Genomic DNA, 21415 nt, shown 5'->3' with positions numbered 1-21415 from the left:
CTGTTTTAATTAATCAAACTTCAATTTAAAAAAAAAATTGCCTCTATATAGGGTTCAGCTAAGCATTTGTGTCCTTGAACTGTGAAGTAAAACATCTCTGAGGTACTCTCTCACACCTGTCAAATTGGCTATTGTGCCAGAAAAAGAAAATGATCAATTCAGAGATGTGTGAATGCTGGGACACTCATACATTTTTGGTGGACTTGTACATGGATTGACCATTTGAGGGCCATTTGGAAGTTTGCCCAAAAGACTTACAGACTTTGTATACGCTTTGATCTAAACATGTATCCCAGAGAGATCCCCAAGAGGGGGAGAGAACCTGTTTATTTATACAAAGATATTTATATGGCAGATCTTTTTGTGTTGGAAGAGAATTGGAAATGGAGGGACATTCATTAATTGGGGAATGACCAAACAAGTTGTTGTGTGTGATTATAGTGTAACCCGGTTGGCTATGAGGAATAACAGGCAGCATCATTTCAGAGAAACCTGGGAAGTCTTCCATAAACTGATGCAAAGTATGATCAGAAGCAGGAGAACATTTTATAGAATAACAGCAATATCTTGTGGTCAGAAGCTGTGAACGACTCAGCTGTTCTCAGCAATTCAGGGCTGTAAGACTGACCAAAAGGATTCCTTATGAGAAACACCATCTGCTTCCAGAGACAGAACTGATGGACTCTGAATTCAGACCAAAGAATATTTCTCTCTTTTCCTTAGTTTCATTTTCTTTGGTTTGAGATTTCTTCCAGAGAATGAGTAATGTGGAAATATATTTTACATGATTAATCAGGTAAAGTCTAGATCAGATTGCTTGCTCTCAGGGAGGGGGAATGGAGGGAGGGAGACTATTTGGAACTATTTGGACTATTGGAGTTTAAAAAAAATGAATGTTAGAAATTGTTTCCCCTGTAATTGGGGAGAAAATAAAATATTAATTTACATGCATCTCCCTATAGCTGTGAGATGTGTAGGAGCCGTTTCTCTCCGAACTTTTTTTTTTTAAACCCTTACCTTCCATCTGGGAGTCAATACTGTGTATTGGCTCCAAGGCAGAAGAGTGGTAAGGGCTAGGCAATGGGGGTCAAATGACTTGCCCAGGGTCACACAGCTAGGAAGTGTCTGAGGTCAAATTTGAACCTAGGACCTCTTGTCTCTAGCTACCCAGCTGCCTCCTCCTAACTTCTTATAATGTGATCTTTAATATTAAGCTCACATTTCCTTAAACCATGCCTAGTAGAGTATGGTGTAGGCTTATGCTCTGAGCCTCATTTCCTTCCAGGCTGAATTCCAGGTTTCTTAGCAATTTTTACAAAATAAGGAATTTTTCTCCCAAATTGCTTGTTTGACACTTGACAGGATTTGTTTTCTTTAATCTGTTCCATTGCTTTATCTCCTTATTATCTTACCAATACCCCAGGTTTAGGGTGACTGGTCTGAGCTCTGGTCATGCTGTTCCCCATTTATCCTGACTTCTTTTCATCACTTTCCTTGATATGGTCTATCTTTTGTTATGATTTTATCCAGCCCTGTCAGATACCCTCTTTCTCATGGCATGAGGGATGAAATTACATTTTTTTCCTCCTGGATTTTGTTCAATCTGAAGCCACTTTTGTGAAGTTTCACTAGAGAAATTGATGAGAACTAAAGTGTGGAGCTCCCCGTCTCTGAGGAGAGGTGCCAAGGCTGACATGGCTGCTGTTTCCAGAAAATCTCTGTTCTCAGTATTCCCATGGAGCATGGTCTCAGCATTTCCTGTAGAGTGTGTGAAGAAGCTGGGACAAGCCGACCTCATGCCATCTCCTGAGCTGATTCCCTCTTGGGCAGGAAGGGAGGGCTTTGGGCAGTGATTGGTGAATTGTGGAAACACTCTGCATCTTGTGACTCAGGGCTGGAGGTGGCTCAGTTCCCTCCTGTTCAGTTGTGTACCTCGTCCAGATTCTGGATGGAGAGGAAAGTTTCTTCAATGGGGAGAATTCATGAAAGTGGCATTACATTATTTATACCTCTTCCTGCATGGCTGGGAAACTGGACCTCCTGTACCTGCTATTTAGAGACCCTCGGCTAAGGCTGGAGCTTAGGTTGACCAGTAACACAGTCAGATCCTGAGACTAATGGAAGCAGTTTTCTCCTAATGGTACATCTCAAGCATTCAGTGGGTCTTATCTGCAAACTGGGTCGATATTGATTAATCAGTTATTGCTGTGTTTACAGAGGAGTAGTGGGACCCCTTTTCAGAGAGTTTCCTCTGTCCTTCTTCTCCATCCCGACTTGGCAAGTCCCTAATCTTTTCTCCAATTAGGAAGCAGATGACTCAACATTGGATTGTTTCCTTTGCATTCATTGGTCTTATTTAATTCATCTCTTCTAAGGTAGATATCAGTCTTTTTTCTCCCTGATTTTGAGGTCCAGCCCCAAGCCCAGGAATGGACCTGGTCCTTATTGGTTAGGCAGTGGTCATATATTGCTTTAAGAAACTGATATGCTCAGAAGGGCAGAGCTTTGATTTCTCAGGCATTTCATCTTCATTTGTCTCAGTTAACCTCTTTATTTTCTTCTACATTTGCCTGGAAATCTGGTCCCTGGGTCAAAGCTGTCTCAGTCCTCCAAGTGCCACACTGGACACCCCCACTCCCACTACAAGTTGCAACCTCCCCCTACCTACTCAGGACAAGTAAACTGCAGGCACCAAGTCTCTCTGGCCTCAGTGTGAGTCCTCATTTCCCTTTACCCGTGAGAACATTCATTAGTGGAATCCCCTTCCATGTCAAGGTAGGGCCTCCATCCTTTCTCCATCTTCTCAGGCTTTGCCTACTCCTCTGTACCTCCTCCCCTGTTTGTTCTTCTCTTTCTGAGAAGATAGAGACTACCCTTCAGCCCTCAGCTGGAAGCCATCAGATCACAATGCCTTGACAAAGTCACTCATGGTAGCTAAAGAGGTCACAGAGTGGCCCCTTGGCTAGATAGGATTGCCCACTCATTCCCTTTTCCATGACCTCTCTCATTAACATTCCTTACCTAAGGAAGTGACATGATTGCTTTTCTCTCTCAACCTCAGAAGAAATAATACAAGAGCAAAGTACTTGTTCTCTATTTCCAGAAAACATCACCAAAAGATCAGACCCTCAAACCCAAACCCAAAAGACTACCATGGGTTAACTTTTACTTAGGTACATAATTCCCAGTAAAACCATAGCTACAAGCCAAGCCTAGAACTTTCCCACTCACAGAAATGTATCCTCATGAAGCCAGCATACAAATCAGTCATAAAGACTCATAAAACCTGCAGGAATACCAACCATATCTCAATGACTTGATTTCACAAACCAGGTCAGAAACTTCTTGATAACTCTGAAAAATGATCTGCCCAACAATTAATCTGAATTATATGTTCCTCTGATCCTTTAACCTCAGTGCTGTGATTGTTGAATCGCCTTTAAGAATTTCTTGATTGATTTTTTAAAATTAAAAATAGCAAGTAAATTTCCTTGATTGTAATCTTAGACTCCTCACAGGTTAATGAGCAAATTAAGCCACCTGTGATGAAATCATTTATCTTGTGTAGAAACTCTGTATGCTTTGTCAGATCAATAATTACAATACAAGAATATGGAATGATCTTAGAATGTTGTTAAAAGTTAATGTATCACTTTTCCAATTATCTCTGTTTTGATATGAATGTTAGGTAATGTATCTGTGTGCCCCCAAAATGGGTATAAAAATAAAAACCAGGCCTGGGGATGGTGGAGCAGCAATCAGGTGCAAAGCATACCCATGGCCGATTGATATACAGCTGTCTTCTGTTTGTTATTTTCTTGACTGACTATTCGCCACCTGTCAGGAATTCCTGGAATCTCTAGTGAGGCAGGACCTTGCCTGTGGCAGTCCTCCTTCTCTCAGTCCTGTCTGCAGCCTTTGATGCTTCTGGTCCACCCTCTCCTCCTTGATATTCTGTTCTCTCTAGGGTTTGGGACACAGCTCTCTCTCTCCTGGTTTAGCTCCTCCTTCTCTGACCTGTGATTCTCTGTCTTCTCTGCTGGCTCCTACTCTAGATCTTTTGACAGTAGGGTTAGGGTCAGGAAGTTCCTGCAGCCCTATCTTTGGCCCTCTACTCTTCTCCCTCTGGACTTCTTTACTTGGTGATCTCATCAGCTACCAGGGATGCAAGCACCATCTCTCTGCTGATGAGTCTCAGGTCTACATTTTCTACTCTAATCTGTGCTGACCTCCAGTCATTCATCTCAAATTTCCTTACAGGGTTTTCACATTAGGTAGCCAGTAGACTTCTTGAACTCAGTGTGTCCCAAATATGTTGTTCTCTCTCACCTAGACAGAAGCCCCACCTTCTCTATAGCTATATCCTCTTCTTCCCTCAGACTTAAAACCAAGGAATCCCCCTTGACTCCTCACTGTCCCTTACCCACATATCCAATATGGCGTCAGGACCAGTCAGTTTCACCTTTGCAACATCTCTCCAATACACCTCCCTTCTGTCCTGTGTCACTGTCATCACCCTGGTGGAGACCCACATCACCTCCCTCAAGGACTATTAAGATCACTTACTACTGTGTCTCCCACAAGTCTCTTCCCACTCCAAGGCCTCCTTCATTATATCCCACCAGAGTGATTTTCCTACAGCACAGTTCTGATCATGTCCCTCCCCTATTCCATAAACCTCAGTGGCTCCCTATTCCCTCTAGGATCAAATACAAAACATTCTGTTTAGTGTTCAAAGCCCTCTTTCCCATCTTCTTATTCATTACTCCCCAGTCTGTATTCATGGATCTAGAGAACCTGGCCTCCTGGATTCCTTTAGCTGCAGAATTAAAAAAAAAATCTTGAATTTCTGTCTTAGAATGGATGGTAAGCATCTGTTGGGAGGCAGAAGATGGCTAAGAGATAGGCATCAGGCTAAGATGTAAGTGACTTACCCAGGGTCACATAGGTAGGAGGTGTCAGAGGTCATATTTGAACCCATGACCTTCTCTCTCTAGTTGTAGTTCTCTATTCACAGTCACCTAACTGGCCCCAAATGGAAAAGATTTTTTTTTTAACCCTTACCTTCCATCTTAGGATCAATTCTAAGATAGATGAGTGATGAGGGCTAGGCAATCAGAGGTAAGGGACTTACCCAGGATCACATAGCTAGGAAGTGAGTGAGGTCACATTTGAACCCAGGACTTCCTGACTCCAGATCTGGAACTCTATGCACTGTGTGATCTGGCTGTGTCTAGTTCCAGGCATTTTCAATGGCTTCATCTCATGTCTGGAATATTTTTCCTCCACATTTCAGATCACCCCTTTAAACTTCCTGTGAGTCCCAACTAAAGACGAAAAACTGACTACAGGAATCCTTCCCTCATCCCTCTTGGTTAGAGTGCCTTCATTCTTTCCATTTTTCCCTATTCCTCCTAGACAGAGCTTGCTTTGTGTCCATTGTCTGTGTATTATCTCCCTCTTGCACTGGGTTGTGAGCTCTTGGAGGGCAAGGAATGTCTTTGCTTCTTGAGGAATCCCCAGAAGTATAGAACAGGTGCTGACTGTAGAGGAAATGGAAATGAAAGTTTCTGGTCTTTGAGATGCCCTGGATGTGTCCCTATCTTCTCTGTATCTACCTCCTCTTCTCCCCTGTGGTCCTGCAGTCAAACACAGGAAGCTTCCTCGTGGAGCAGATGGGACACCACACAATTCTTCCCATGATCCCCTCTGTCTTTGTCTTCAGCTTTCCTGGTTTTCCTCTTTCCTTTCTCCTTGTCTCTTCTTTCTCTGATGTTCTGCTGCTTCTACTATTGTCTTCAATTATTCACTTCTGTATTTCTGTTGCTTAGGGGTATTCAAGAAGCAAATGATTTCTTCCCTTTGGTGTCTCTTCCTAAAAACACTGCAGATTCCTCTTCATTAGTGAACATCTACTGTTGTGTCCAACATTGTGAAGCTCCCATTTGCAGGTGCTGGGAGTGAAATTTATCCAAAGGGTAAACTGTGGGAACTCTAGAAGGAAGACAAGCAGGGGAATGCTGTCTGCCAATAAAAGGGCTCCGGGGCTTGCCTTGTATTAATGCTCCAAACCCTAAGCAGAAAGATGTATCTCTTGACTTTCAATTTTATTGATTTCTCCCTTGATTTTTAAGATCTCTAATTTAGTCTTCATCTGAGGATTTTTAATTTGTTCACTTTCTAGTTTTTTAATTTGCCTGCCTAATTCATTGACCTCTGCACTTCTTAATTTGTTTATATATGAACTCAAGGATATAAATTTCCCCTTGAGTACTGCTTTGGCTGCATCCCTTAGGTTTTGAAAGGATTTCTCACCATTGTCACAGTGCTGGGAATATTGGAAGACAGTGTGGGAGAGATTAGGTTTGGATCAACACCTCACACCCTACACCAAGATAAACTCAGAATGAGTGAATGACTTGAATATAAAGAAGGAAACTATAATTAAATTAGGTGAACACAGACTAATATACATGTCAGACCTTTGGGAAGGGAAAGATTTTAAAACCAAGCAAGACTTAGAAAGAGTCACAAAATGTAAAATAATTTTGACTACATCAAATTAAAAAGTTTTTGAACAAACAAAACTAATGTAATTAAAGTTAAAAGGGAAGCAACAAATTGGGAAACAATCTTCATAACAAAAACCTCTGACAAAGGTCTAATTACTCAAATTTATAAGGAACCAAATCTATTGTACAAAAACTCAAGTCATTCTCCAATTGATAAATGGGCAAGGGGCATGAATAGGCAGTTTTCAGTTAAAGTAATCAAAACTATTAATAAGCACATGAAAAAGTGTTCTAAATCTCTTCTAATCAGAGAGCTGCAAATCAAAACAACTCTGAGGTATTACCTCCAACCTAGCAGACTGGCCAACATGACAGCAAAGGAAAGTAATGAATGCTGGAGGGGATGTTGCAAAGTGGGAACACTAATTCATTGCTGGTGGAGTTGTGAATTAATCCAACCATTCTGGAGGGCAATCTTGAAGTATGCCCAAAGGGCAATAAAAGACTGTCTGCCCTTTGATCCAGCCATAGCACTGCTGGGTTTGTACCCCAAAGAGATAATAAGGAAAAAGACTTGTACAAGAATATTCATAGCTGCACTCTTTGTGGTGGTCAAAAATTGGAAAATGAGGGGGTGTCCATCCGGGAATGGCTGAACAAATTATGGTATATGTTGGTGATGGAATACTATTGTGCTAAAAGGAATAATAAAGTGGAGGAATTCCATGGAGACTGGAACAACCTCCAGGAAGTGATGCAGAGTGAGAGGAGCAGAACCAGGAGAACATTGTACACAGAGACGGAGACATTGGTACAATCGAATGTAATGGACCTATCCATTAATGGCAATACAATGTCCCTGAACAATCTGCAGGGATCTATGAGAAAAAACACTATCCACAAGCAGAGGACAAACTGTGGGAGTAAAAACACAGAGGAAAGGCAACTGCTTGACTACAGGGGTGGAGGGGACATGACTGAGGAGAGATGCTAAATGAGCACCCTAATGCAAATACCAACAACAAGGAAATGGGTTCTGAGGAAGGACATGTGATACCCAGTGGAATCGAGTTGGCTAGGGGAGGGGTGTTAGGGAGGGAGGAAAAGAAAATGATCTGTTTCCAATGAATAAAGTATGAAAATGACCAAAAAATAATGTTTAAAAACAAAAAAAATTTTTAAAAGAAAGCTATATCTCTTTGATAGATTTTGGGGAGCACAGAACAAAGAACAGATAGGGTAAGTGATGTCTATCATAGGATAGAGGGTCCCCATTGGTCATAGAGCTAGGATAATTAGGGATACAGTGACTGATTGGAATCATCAATAATAAGGGGCCAGCAATGCCCCAGCCCTCCTCCCTTTAGACTAAGAAGAGATTCTTGTGTAAGTTCAGGGCAAGGTCAGGGCCCTGACTTTGGACAGCAAACCAGACATCTGTGAGATAGGTCGGGGGTAGAAAGAGTAGACATGACTCCCTGGGGCTCCCCTGAATATTCCAAAGTCAGCTAATGCCTTGAAATGAGGTTAGAACAGATGAAGTGCCCAAGAGCTGGATTCTGCACTTCATCTATTATAGACTGGATGAATGTGTAGCAGAGCCAGGAGTCAGAACCAGGACTCAGGCAGTTAGCAGACAAAGCAGTTACTGGTAAATAGGATCAATAAGTAAATGATATGAGATCAACTCAGACTTCTCTGAGGATAGGTCACCCTGGGCTGCATCCTGAGGCCCCGAGCTCTCTCCAGAGCTCTCTGTACACATTCTCTCCTTTCTTGTGCCTTCCAGTGTTATATTAAAAATGGATCTGGGGACTTATTACCAGATTGATGAGCATTTATTAGTAAAGAGTTTGAGAGAGCCAGAAATTGAGAGAGAGGTCTCAGCCTTTCTAGGTCTCATTCTCAATTCAGTTTGCTCAGGCTGGGTTTGCCAGAGATCAAGAGATCAGCAAAGCTCAAAGATAAACCCCCAGTGCAGAGAGCAAGTTAGTTCCCTGGTGGGTGGTTGTTTAAAGCCCCCTCTCCTTCCCTCTCCTGCCTTTTACATTCTCCAGTTCCCCCCTTCCCTCTCAGGCTCTGGCACGTTGATGACTCTCACACTGATGTTGGCTGCACTGGGACACAGCAACAAGGCAGCAGACACATGACTCTGACAGCTACATCCCACTGCTGGGGCCCTTGAGATCCAAGCTGCAATGCGGGTCCCCTATATATTTCCCTTTGCACAATCGAAACTTCTCAGCTTCTTTCTGGAGCACCATAGAGCTGCTTTTCTCAAACCTCCATTGGGCTCTTAAAGACTCAGCTTCAAGTGCTGGCTCTGACACTGATGAAGGGTGGGACCTTTGGGCCCCTCCTTTGTCTGTGTGTCAGTTTCCTCATGTAACAGACCAGAGCTGGGGTCTTCATTGTGATGTGGCTTTCAGTCCTCTCTGACTTGGGCTGCTCTAGGAGGAGGTGACATTCAAGGATGTGGCTGTGGACTTCACCCAGGAGGAGTGGTGCCTCTTGTCCCCTCTCCAGAAGGAGCTGTACAAGGAGGTGATGCTGGAGAATGCCCGGAACCTGCTCTCTGTGGGTAAGGAGTCCTCTCTCTGCTTCCTGAGTCAGCTATCCAAGGGAATATCACCCTCAGCCGCAGGCAGGGTTTTGAGCAGTTTTCAGTCATGAAGAAGGGATGAGGGCTAGTATACTGAGGCCCAGAGTCAAGCTCCTCCTGCTGTCCGGATCTCCTGTAAAAGGACTTTGCATTGTGTAATGGGACCTTGGGGGTTCCCTTTGGTGCTCCTGACATCTGAGATCACATACATGTTGGAGAATCTCAGACGTTGAAATAATCTCAGAGCTGATTCCTTCTCGCCTCTCCCTGGCCCAGAATTGGGTCTCCCAAACCCATTTGGAAAAACTGTTGAGGTGGGTTTTCCTCCTATCTTCTTCCCCTCTAGAGTGGATAATTTTGGGGGATCTTTTTCTCTTTAACCAGCATAAACTTGTAGCTCAGATTTCCTAGGTGTCCCCATGAGATCAGGTTTGTCTTTAGTCTTCTCACCTATTTCCCTAAACCTCCAGCAGAGCCAGTAAGGAAGGGAGGGCAGGGATGAAGCGTTTATCATGACCTGCTCTTGGCCATGAGCTCTGCTCAGGGTTTTCTCTGTGTAAGAATTGAAATTATATTTCTACCCAGATATATATTTTATAAAGATTATTAGAAAGGGTAGACCATTATTCCTCTAAGTAACCTGACCATGTGGTGCCTAGAATGCAAGTCTCTTCCTCCCTCCCTTTACCTTCCTGCTCTGTTTCTGACTTCTTTCTTTGTTCTTTTCTCAACCCTAAAGCCCAAAGCCTTGACTTTTATTGACATATAGCACATATAGGGACGCAAACCTGGCACAACTGTGTTATGTCAGGAATGTTTGATGGACAGGTCAAGCTACTCAAGGTGGGGAGGGTATGAACTTCCTTGACACATCTGTAATATTATGTCACTCCTTCCTCACCTTCATCTTCCTAATTCAGTGACACAATTACCCCCATTTTATAGATGAGGAAATACATTCGATTAAGTGGCTTGTTCTGAGGCATGCACATAGGAGGTGTTTGTGGTGAAAAGTAAACTGAGGTCTTCCTGCCTCTAATCCCAGCACCCTGACTCCTCCCTCCTACCTGCCTCTCATTTCCAGATAATGGAAAACTATGGACTGAGTTCAGCCTTCCCTGAAGAAAATGCCCTAGAACCTAGCGTTCTGGTTCCAGATTGGTTCCTCAGCCTTCTCCTCCCTCCCCTCCCCACACTAAATTTTGTGGAGAATCTGCTCCAGGAGTCCCAGCAAGCCTCCTGCAGGCCCTGCTTGTCTTCCTCTGTGATTGTCAGGATGACTGGACTGCCTGAGAGATAGCACTGTGCCCAAGGAGTATTGTTGATTTCCCCAGGAGAGGCGGCAGAGACTCCCCAAACAAACAGTCCATGAGGATCAGAGTGGTGTTAGGGAGGGAAGATCAGGCAGGGTGATGGGACAAAATCTGATGCCTTGAAGTCCCTGGGTAGGGCTTTAGACTGACCCAGAACAATGACCCTTGGACTCAGTATGGGAGTTGAGGAGTTTCTGCCAGAATGGACCAGCACAGGATGGGGTGAGGGTGGGGGGAATAGGGAAGAAGAGAGCTGTTGCTCATTCCAGGTCCCCCAGCAGGGTAACAAGCAGATCCTACCTTTAACTCCTTCATTACAGACACTGAGGGGTGAAGGCAGACTCCTGTGGGAACCCCATGGAGAGAGTCTCTGAGTGGTGTCATTAGACTGCCCAACCTTTCCCTAAAGAGAACTCAGTGATGAGTTTCTCTCTATCCGCCTCCTGGACTAATTATCCCTTCCCTAGGGCTTCATTCTCTCCCAGAAGATGTGATTTCTTATTTGGAACAGAGGGAAACCCTGTGGATGGTGTTGCAAGAAGGCCTGAAGAGCTTCTGCCCAGGTAAGGGAGGGGAAAAGAGGTTTGGGAGAGCCTGGGTGACCAGAGGCTTCTGTGTTCTCTGGTGAAGCCAGGGCTAGATTTGGGGGCAGGAGGACTGAACTTGGAATTCTTTTTGAGAGTTTTTAGCAGGGTCTTCCTGGGCAAGTCACTGAAGCCCTGAACCTCAGTTTTACATCTGTAAGATGAAGCTGTTGGACTGCATTTCCTATCTGCTTCCTTCATGGGATCAGTCTATGACCCAAGAAGTCAGTGTTTGGGACTGAAGGGCCTGGAAGTCTCCAGCTGGTGCCAGAAGGGTTGAGCTTATCCCCTCTGAGCTCTTTAATATCCAGAAACATGTATGAGTGCTGGCTTTGTGCTGGGTCCTGGGCTAAGTTACAGGGGACAGAAAGGGCTGCAAGTGGACATCCCCTGCCCTCATTGAGCTCACCCTCTGCGAGAGTAGACAGCAGCATGCTCACAGTTCTGTAGAAGCCCTCTAGATACCAGTTCTAGGGCAGCCAATCACTAGAGAGAAGGCTCTGAAAGGAAGGAGCACTAGAGAGGTGCTCTACCTCTATTGGGGGGAGGTGGCCTGGGGCTTCAGGAGAGCCAGACTCGGGATTCTGGGTCAAAAGCAGAGAAAGCAAGGGAAAAGCACTGGCACAACTCACTAAATGGCCATTGCTAGCAGTTTAACCCAAGAACCCATGTTGGATAGTATCTCATCAGGTTGAAGAGTTAAAATGAGAGTGTTTGGAGCTTCGGGAAGAAATGGTTTATTAGTTCCTAGAGGAAGAGAGTCATTAGGTCATTAGTTTGGGAAAGCCTAAAGATGAAAGAACAATGGGGGCCCTGGAGGGAGGAATAGATGAGCTTAGATGAGGAATGGGATGGGATTCTTTGCTCATGGAAAGAGATTTTCTTTAAGAGAACAATGACCATTTCCTCTGATCTTGAGGCCAAAAAGGAAAAGGAGGCAGCTGAGCTGGGTGAGATGTGGGGGATAAGGGAACTGGGCAGAGAGGTTCAGCTTTTGTTTAGTAAAATAGAAGCCAAGTTCTCAGCTCAGAAGGTGAGGCAGGGGGTGGGAGGAGGAGAGCTAGAGACCAGGGAAATCTTTGGAAGGCTGCTGTGGTAGGTGTCAATGGGAATCCATGAGGGAGATGTCACAGGATTGCTTTGTATAAAATGAGAAATAAAATCCTTATAGATGATGTTATTTTAAACTAGGCTTGATGGAGTTTGAATACTTCTTAATCAGAGGGTGTCAAAGGGGGATGTCCCTGTGATGAAACATCAGTACAGGGAGACAGCATCCAATATTCAGATAAGAGACAACTATGGGGTAAAGAATTGACATTTTTCCAGGGCTTAGCGAAATGCCTGGCACCTCTAGATGTCCTTACTGATTACAGACCCTATCAGGGTTTTAGTAATTGTGGCCGACCTTGGGTTTGACTTAACCAAAGTCTCTTTGAATTGACACCCTATTTGAATCCTATCACCCTCTATCCCTTTGATATATCCCAAAGATTTATCTGACTGCATTCAATATATATTAACGGTGGTTTATTATTGTGACATGTAAGGTTTAGGAAAGCAGGATTCAGGAGATCCTTAAACTAATCTATTCAGATTGATCTTGAGTCCTCAGCTGTGGTCACTGGCCAAGACCATTCTAAAAGCAATTCTTCCTTTCCCCCTAAATTATGTGTTACTTAAACTAAATTCTTAAGTATAAGTTTAGACTTTAGTCTTGAGATGTAACAGAGAGAGATGATTCTTCTGGATATAAATATAGACTTCCTTCCTAGGATAAATCCTACTTGGGTCAATCTCAAATGTCCTTCCTGACTATCAAAGTTTCACAAGAAGAGATTTAAGACAATTGATAAACACCAAAGTCAGTGCAATATATTTGGGACACTTCAGGCTATTTGATGAGATGAGATTTCCCATATCAGAGCTGCTTCACTCTTTTAGGCCTCAGGAATCCAGTCCCCTTCGTGTCCTTTCAAACTTCCCCAGTTTCCATTTCTACACTTGCCATGGTGAGGATCCAACTGAGATCAGGGATCCTCAATGTATAGTGGAGCCAGGCAGCTGGTTTCCTGATTTTCCTTCTCTCCATTGACCTGCAGTCCATGAGCTAGAAAGAAGACTGCTGACCAACTTGGAAGAGATCCAAGCCTAAGTTTTCCCTAAAGCATCAGCTCCAGACCCTTTCCTGGTCTCTGGGGCTCAGTCGTTGTCCTGTTCTTGGACAATTAGGTGACCACAGCACTTCACTTTAGGGAGATGGGAGCCTAGAGAGAAGCCTCTGGGATCTTAAGGATTGGGTCTGCTCCAGTTCCAGTGGAGTTACTGTTGACTGCTGAGAAATAAGGGCAAGAGAGAGACAGAAACATGTTTGAGTCCAGAGCATGCATTTGCCTTCCAGTAGAGAGACAGAATGTGAGGATACTGGTAGAGCTTGGGCCTGACATAGTCCCTCTGCCCAGTTAGTAAACATGTATTAAATAATATATTTTTCCTAGGAACCGTGATAATCCCTGAGCATACAAAGGCAGGGAAACACCAGTCTGGGGTGTCCTGGTGCTCACAACCTAGAACCCAGACATGGAGGTAGTTTATAAAAAAGCAACAGATCCTAAATCTCACTCTGAGATGATCCAGGGAGAAACGAGTGTTTGGGAATGGAAATGCATTTAATTCAACATGGAAATCAGGAACTAGAGGAGTGAAAAGAATGACAGTTTAAGGAGAAAAGTAGTCAAAGGAGGAAATAATCCCAATTCTAATGATAAAAATAAACATCACCTTTGCATATGGCCCCTAGTTTGTGTCATACACTTTGTGAACATTATCTCATTAGATCCTCATAGGAACCCTAGGAGTCACTTGATATTATGTTCATGTTATGGTTGAGGAGCCTGAGACCAACAGAGCTCCTGTGACTTGCCTAGGCTTAAAAGTACTAGCAAGTTTCTGAGGTACAATGAGAATGCACTAAATCTGTATTGGGATTTTTAAGAAGAATATCATGAAAATGCCAGCATCTATATGAGGTGGGAATTAGAAAGAGAATTGTTTGAGTTTTCTTGCCCATTTCTTTACAAAAGGATCATAGACTCAATTTACTGTATGAGACATATTTTTAAACATGGGAAATGGCATGTTTTTGTTTAAACTATATTTAGTGGTATAAAAATTAAATTAGTATCTCTACTAAAAGTATTATATTTTTAGAGGTTTATTAAAGATTATTAGAAATCAAGGATAAAGAAAATACAAAATAAGAAAGTACGTGCCTAGGGTACATAGCCCATTCATAGCCACTTACTCTTGCCTGCTAGGTAGAGAGATGTGTGTGTTTACAAGGGGAATCTGAGAGACCAAATAGCTGGTACAGTCAGTTCAAATACAAATTGTGTTCTTGGCCCAGGTGGGGATCTCAGGTGAGATTATAGGGAATTCTGGGAAGTTCCAAGGACTTATGGGGATTGAAGTCTGGGGTTCAAATCTCCATTTTTACATTCTCCCTTTGATCGTTATTGGGAAAAGTTTCCCCAAAAAGGATCATGAAAACATAATCAACTTAAAGATTATAATAATTTGAGGATAAGAGGAAAAAAAACCCAAAACCAATAATTTCTAGATAAATTGACAAAAAATCAGTTAGGGGGCAGTCCCCTTTGGCATGAAAATATACATAGAAATAAATGTTCAATTAACCACACCCAAAGTTCATTCTTGATCTTCTTGTGCAGCTTGTGGTCAGGAGGCATCTTCATGGTGTCTTCTCCAAGCAGTTCAGTTTCTGGATTTGGAGAGGTAGCATGTTTCTTAACCTAAAATTCTTCTTAAATTTAAACTTTGCAATTTAAAATAATTATATTTTTACATTCCCCCCTTGAAGAAAGTGATTGAAAAACACAGGTATCATTTAGGGATGTATGGCTGAGTTATGAGGTATATGAATCAATTGGCAAGAGAAATTAAAAAGACATCAGAAAAATCCAAATAAAAAAAGAAAATTTTCCGGATGAAAAATAGACTATCAAAGTCTTATGTGTAAAAATTCTAAGTAAAGGAAAAATTAATCTATAACAGGTCCTTGAATCAGGGCCCAATTAAAATGATATAAGTAAGTAAGCATTTACCCAATCAGTTGCCAGGACTACAGAAAGTTTGGCACACTATGAAAGACAAAAGGGACTAAATTATAGGAGCCAGGTTAGGTGCCAAGTTTGGGATACTCATCTGTAAGTATTTTCAGAGTGAGTGTGGATACAAGGAAGTCCTACGTCTTAATGTATGTTAAGCATCACAACCTTGAGTCTTCACACTAGTTTCAAGTCCTTTGTATTGGCTTAGAAGTGCATCAATCCTTCCTGGATTGGTTTCTTTGGCCCTGTGTGCTCTTTTGTATATCTTGTACTGGAATCAGACAGACTCATTAAGCAAAGTCCCATAATTTTTTTTTAATAATTAGTGGCATAATTTTTATAGTCTCAAGCTTTGGGGGGGGCAAGCATTGACATTATAGCAAATGTATTTTAAACTTATATTCCTGAAAAATCAAAGAGTTAAAGAAAATCTTAATACTGGTGACATGTGCTTCAAATATAAAAAGGAGAGAAAAAATAAAAAGCTGAAATAGTATATTGCAATGCAAGAAAAATATAATAAAAGAGTTTTAAAAATAAAAATGTAGTTTATAATCATTGACACACTCTGTCAGCTAAGGAAATATAGAATACAAGGCTTTCTCACCAAAAATGAGATCCATTTCCTCTTCATATATGACTATGATCCACTGTGAGTACGAATAAATGAATTTTATAAAGTAACAGTTTTTTTATAAAGAACAGTAGTACAAATATGTAGGTATCACTATCCCCAAAATTCTCAATAGCCCAGTTAATTTGTAAAGATTAAAATTTAGGGGAGACTGGGGAGACTGAGGCAGGTAGAAATTAGTTTCTCTCTGCAAGGAGTATTATATTTTTTAGAGGTTTATTAGAGGTTAAAGATTAAAGAATATACAAGTAAGAAACATGTGCCTAGGCCAGAGGCCTAGACAAAATAACCTCACATCACAGAAGAGACGCATCTGCTCCAAAACGGAAGTCCAAAAGAGAGCCCGAAAAAACCTTTGCCACCAGCTTAAATCCTTCCTCGATCTCGATCACCTCAGAATTCCCATGAGATTACAAAGCATTTTGGGGAAGTGGAGCAAAGGCTTGTGGGGATTGTAGTCCTGTATTCAAGTCTATTTTTTACATTCCCTTATTTGATCGTTTGCAAAAAAATTAATTTTTTTCCCAAAGGATCATGAAAATATAATCAATTTAAAGATTACAATAATTTGAGGATAAGAGAAAAAAAAGGACAAAACCAATAATTGCTGAAATGTATTGACAAAAAGCCAGTTAGGGGGAAGTCCCCTTTGGCATGAAAGTATATATACAAATAAATGTTCAATCAACCACACCCAAAGTTCAATTTTGTGCAACTTGTGGTCTGGAGGCTTCTTCATGGTGGCTTCTCCAACAGTTCAGTTCTGGATTCAGAGAGGTAGCATCTTCTTTACCTAAAATTCTTCTCAAAAAGGAATTTAAACTTTGCAATTTAAATAATGATATTTTTTCCATTCCCACTGTTAAGAGGATGATTTAAAAAAAAAACAGGATCACTTAGGGATGCATGGCTGAGGTATGAGGTATATGAATCAATTGGCAAGAGAAAGAAAAAAAATATCAGAAAAATCCAAATAAAAAAAGAAAAATTTCTGGATGAAAATATAGACTATCAAAGTCTTATGTGTAAAAATTCCAAGTAAAAGAAAAATAAATGTATAACAGGTCCTTGAATCAGGGCCCACTCAAAATGATCTAAGCAATGAGGCATTTACCCAGTCAGTAGCCAGGACTACAGAAAGGTACCACACTATGAGAGGCAAAAAAGTGGACCAGATTATAGGAGCCAAGGTTTTGGGGATACTCGTCTGTGAGTATTTTCAGAGTGAGTGTGGACACAAGGAAAGCCTATGCCTTAACACATGTTAAACATAGTAACCTCGAGTCTTCATACTAGGTTCAAGACCTTTGTATTGGTCTAGAAGATTGGCCTTTCTTTGGCTCTGTGCAATGGCTCTTGTGTGTATATCTTGTCCTGGAATCAGACAGAATCATTAAGCAAAGTCCCATAATTTATTTAAATAATTAGTGGCATCATTTTTATGGTCTCTAGCTTTTTAGGGCATGCATTGGCAAATGTATTTCAAACTTATATTACTGAAAAGTCAAAAAGTTAAAGAAAATCTTAATGCTGGTGACATGTGCTTCAAATATAAAAAGGAGAGAAAAAAGAATAAAACCTGAAGAAAGTATATTGCACATGCAAGAAAAATATAATAATAAAATAGTTTTTAAGAAAATTCAAAAATATAGCTTATAATCATTGACACTTTGTGTCAGGTAAGAAAATATAAAATGCAAGGCTTTCTCACCAAAATGAGAGCCATTTCCTCTTAATATCTGGCCATGATCACTGTAAGTAGAAGGCAAATGAATTGAACAAGGTTAACAATTTTTCATTTTTAAAAACACAGTAGTACAAATATGTAGATATCAAAATCCCCAAAATTCTCAATAGCCCAATTAATTACAATAGCAAACAAACACACTTTCATATTTCACATAAGTTGTATGACATTTAAAAGCCTATGAATTGATGGATATTTGTCACAATTTTTACAAACGTAGCAAATTTTGCAACCTTGGTAATATATATATATATATATTTTAAACAAGGTAAAACTCATCTTGGGTTAAGAACATAATCAAGAAATCTATATATCATTCTGGTGCAAGTAAAGTAGTGAGCTGAAGAGTATAAATAAAGGGGTGCTCCTTTATCTTGGAGGCTTTTTAGGGTACAAATGCCCTGAGATTAAATGCCCCAACTTCCATTCACATTTAGAAATGCAGGAAGGTTGGGGGTTATAAAATGTATTTCACTTCAGTTAGTATTGGCCCTACCTCGAGGTAGGGGCAGGCAAAAATAACCAGAGATTGTTAAAAAAAATTCCAAAAATCATATTTAAAAAAACCTTAAAATCAAATCATTTGAGGTATTTAGCACATTAAAATTTCCAAGGTTGTTAATACAATTATAACCAGTTCTGAAGTCCATCTATCCTCGGCAAAATAGAAAAAAGCTGTTTTTTTCATATATGAGCTTATTCACAATAATATTTGTTCAGCACAGTTATAGGGGAAAAACAACAGAATTTTAAAACTCAGTACATTCAAAATAAATTCAATCAACCTTCAGTGTAAGAGAATATTGAATCCAGTAATATATGAATTTAAAATCACAAAGTTAAACCTTAAACAAAACAATCAGGAAAAATGCAATAGAATACAGAGATTTTTATAAACCATTGGAGTCTGAAATGCCTCAAAATTTATCTTTTAGTCTCTTTGAAGTTCTTTGGGGGTGTTTTTTTTTAAATTATTAATTATCCATTTAAATGCCTATTGTCCGAAGGCAGAGTGGTAAGGGCTAGGCAATGGGTTTCAAGGGACCCGTCCAGGCCCCCATAGCTGGGAAATATCTGAGGCCAGATTTTAACACAGAACCATGCTCTCAGTTCCCTGAGTCACCCATTTGCAAATTCAGAGTTGAATCTTTGGGCTGAATGTTTCTTCTGGCACACAGGTGAAATCAATGAAATTACCAGAACAGTCAAAAAGTATCTTTTTACACAGCCCATTGCTTTTTAAGTTTCTGTTTGAAAAAATCTGTTTCTTCTCCTCTCCCTTTTCTCTCTCCCCTGCTCTGATACCCCTGTGACCAATACCCCCATCCATGTGGAGGCTTAGCCTAAGGGAAAATTGCCCGTTCTCCTTTCCCTCTCTTCTCTCCCCTCCGCCCACGTGGCCAATACTGTTACCAGCTGGTCGCAATGAGTCCTCAGTAATCTGCTCCAAGGATCTGGGTGATGAGCCCGCTGGGGTCATGCTCGTGGGTCTGGGGTGCAGAAATAGGTAGGCAGCGGGCCGGTGAGAGTCCAGGAGCAGGAGCTGGAGAGGCTGCAGGGGTGGGCAAGGCCGGGACCAGGTACCAGGTGAGGATGATCAGGGCTGCAGGTTGCAGGCAGGAAGTGAAGGGGCCGAGCCAGGTTGGGTGGGCAGCAAACACAACAGGTCTGGAGCCTGTAGCAGATTTGCAAGGGTAGAAAACCTTGGCCAGAGAGATATGGCTCAAAAAAAATAATAATTTCTAGGTACTAGATATTAAAGATTAAATCAGAAGATTGAGTTTTTTTTATACCTTCGTGGTTGCCAACTGTAAAGATTAAAATTTAGGGGAGACTGGAGAGACTGAGGCAGGTAGAAATTAGTTTCTCTCTGCAAGGAGTATTATATTTTTTAGAGGTTTATTAGAGGTTAAAGATTAAAGAATATACAAGTAAGAAACATGTGCCTAGGCCAGAGGCCTAGACAAAATAACCTCACATCACGGAAGAGACACATCTGCTCCAAAACAGAAATCCAAAAGAGAGCCCGAAAAAACCTTTGCCACCAGCTTAAATCCTTCCTCGATCTCACCCACCTCAGAATTCCCATGAGATTACAAAGCATTTTGGGGAAGTGGAGCAAAGGCTTGTGGGGATTGTAGTCCTGTATTCAAGTCTACTTTTTACAAATTACAATAGCAAATAAACACACCATCATTTTTTACATAAGTTTCTGTATGGAATTTTAAAAGCCTATGAATTGATGGATATTTCTCACAATTTTTACAAACATAGCAAATCTTTCAACCTTGGTAAACATATTTAAACAAAATAAAACTTATTTTGGGTTCTGAACATCATCAAGAATTCTAGATATCATTCTGTTGGAAGTAAAGTGAGCTGAAGAGTTATAAATGATAGATGCTCTTCTTTTGGGAGTGCTCTAGGAGTACTTTATGCCCTGGGATTAACTTCCCAGCTCCCGTTCACATTTTTATAAATGTGGGAGGTGGGGATTAAATTTGTATTTCACTTCAGCTACTAAAATGGTCCTTACCTCCTATTAGGGGCAGGCAAAATGACTAGAGATTGTTAAGAAAAATTCTAAAAATCATGTCTAAAAAACCCTTAAAATCAATTTGAGATATTTAGCTCATTAAATTTTCCAGAGGTGGTTATACTATTGTAGCAATTTTCTTATGTAGTCCATCTATCCTCTATGTGACAATTTACAAAGTCAAAAATAGATAAACTGTTTTTATATGGGCTTACTAAATAATATTTGTTCAGTATAGTTATAGGGGAAAAGCAACAGAATATAGCAGTAGTTAAAACCCAGTACACAAAATGATTCAGTGTAACAGAATAGTATTGCATACATTAATATATGAACTTAAAACTAAGAGAATTAAATCTTAAAACAATCAGAAAAATGCAATAGAATACAGAGATTTTTATAAAACATTGGAGTCTGAAATGATTTAAAAATATAACCTCCAGTATCTTTAAAATTCCCTGTTTTTTAAAATTATCCATTTAGATGCCTATTGTCAGAAGGCAGAAGATTGGTAAGGGGTAGGCAATGGGTGTTAAATGACCTGCCCAGGGCCACACTGCCAGGAAGTGTCTTTAGGCCAGATTTCAACCAAGGACCTCCCATCTCTAGGCCTGGCTCTCAATCCACTGATCCACTGAGTTGCCTCCCCATTATGAGGGTGGGTTTTAGGAATCTCAAATTGGGCCAAAGAATTGGAGGAAGTTGAAATTCCTGACTCTCAGGTGAGATAAATAAAAGTATCAGTGCACTCAAAAGATGTCCTCTTAAAGCAGTCATGCTTGTAAGTTCCTGTTTGGAAAAGTTTCTGCCTTCTCCTCATTCTCCAGCCTCCCACTTCCCCTCCCTCCCCCCCCCCCCCCCCCCGTTCCCCCTGCCCCTTACCATGTGGAGGCTAAGGAAGATCAACCCTGTTTTCACCAGCTGGTTTTTGATCCTGAAGAAATTGGGTCTGCTACCAGCAGCCTCGGGCAATCTTTGATCTCAGTTGGAGTCCAGAGTTGCTGGGGCCAGGGATCAGCTGGGCCAGATGAGCAAGAGAGAGACCAGGAGCTGGAGCCAGAGCCGGAGCCAGGGTGGGCAGGCGGAGTAGGACTGGCAGGGCCTGGACATGACTAGGTGAGCGATATGAATCAAACAGGTTCGGATTGCAGGAGCCCAGAGGCAGGCAAGCAGGAGCTGAGCTGATCAAGAGGCTTTTCTGAAAATCCTTGGTGGAACTTGGCTTTAAAAAATGTAGGCAGGTGGAAGCTAGGTTGCTCAGTGGATTGAGAACCAGGCCTAGAGACGGGAGGTCCTAGGTTCAAATCTGGCCTCAGAAACTTCCTAGCTGTGTGACCCTGGGCAAGTCACTTGACCC

The 21415-nt window shown here is 41.4% G+C and overlaps 2 protein-coding genes across 8 annotated transcripts in view; one reads left to right on the top strand and one right to left on the bottom strand.

Annotated features, from left to right (window-relative positions):
- The window catches only part of LOC100618860 (zinc finger protein 420-like), a 134671-nt gene that overhangs the window by 32374 nt on the left and 80882 nt on the right, over nt 1-21415 (bottom strand). The gene's annotated exons all lie outside the window — the stretch shown is intronic.
- Nucleotides 1-21415, top strand: part of LOC100618818 (zinc finger protein OZF-like) — a 32199-nt gene that overhangs the window by 2289 nt on the left and 8495 nt on the right. For 2 of the 6 annotated variants that reach the window (XM_056812574.1, XM_056812580.1), the window contains 2 exons: nt 8967-9093; nt 10895-10990. In XM_056812574.1, coding sequence (XP_056668552.1) covers nt 8967-9093; nt 10895-10990 — 223 coding nt within the window. Of the gene's footprint in view, nt 1-51; nt 3796-8966; nt 10871-10894; nt 10991-13509; nt 20372-21415 lie in introns of those variants that run through there. The other 4 variants (XR_008915347.1, XR_459683.3, XR_459681.2 and 1 more) reach the window with 4 other exon arrangements.

The sequence above is a fragment of the Monodelphis domestica genome, chromosome 1 (genome assembly GCF_027887165.1).
Source record: "Monodelphis domestica isolate mMonDom1 chromosome 1, mMonDom1.pri, whole genome shotgun sequence".
Classification (NCBI taxonomy): domain Eukaryota; kingdom Metazoa; phylum Chordata; class Mammalia; order Didelphimorphia; family Didelphidae; genus Monodelphis; species Monodelphis domestica.
This window is presented reverse-complemented; position numbering and strand designations above follow the sequence as displayed.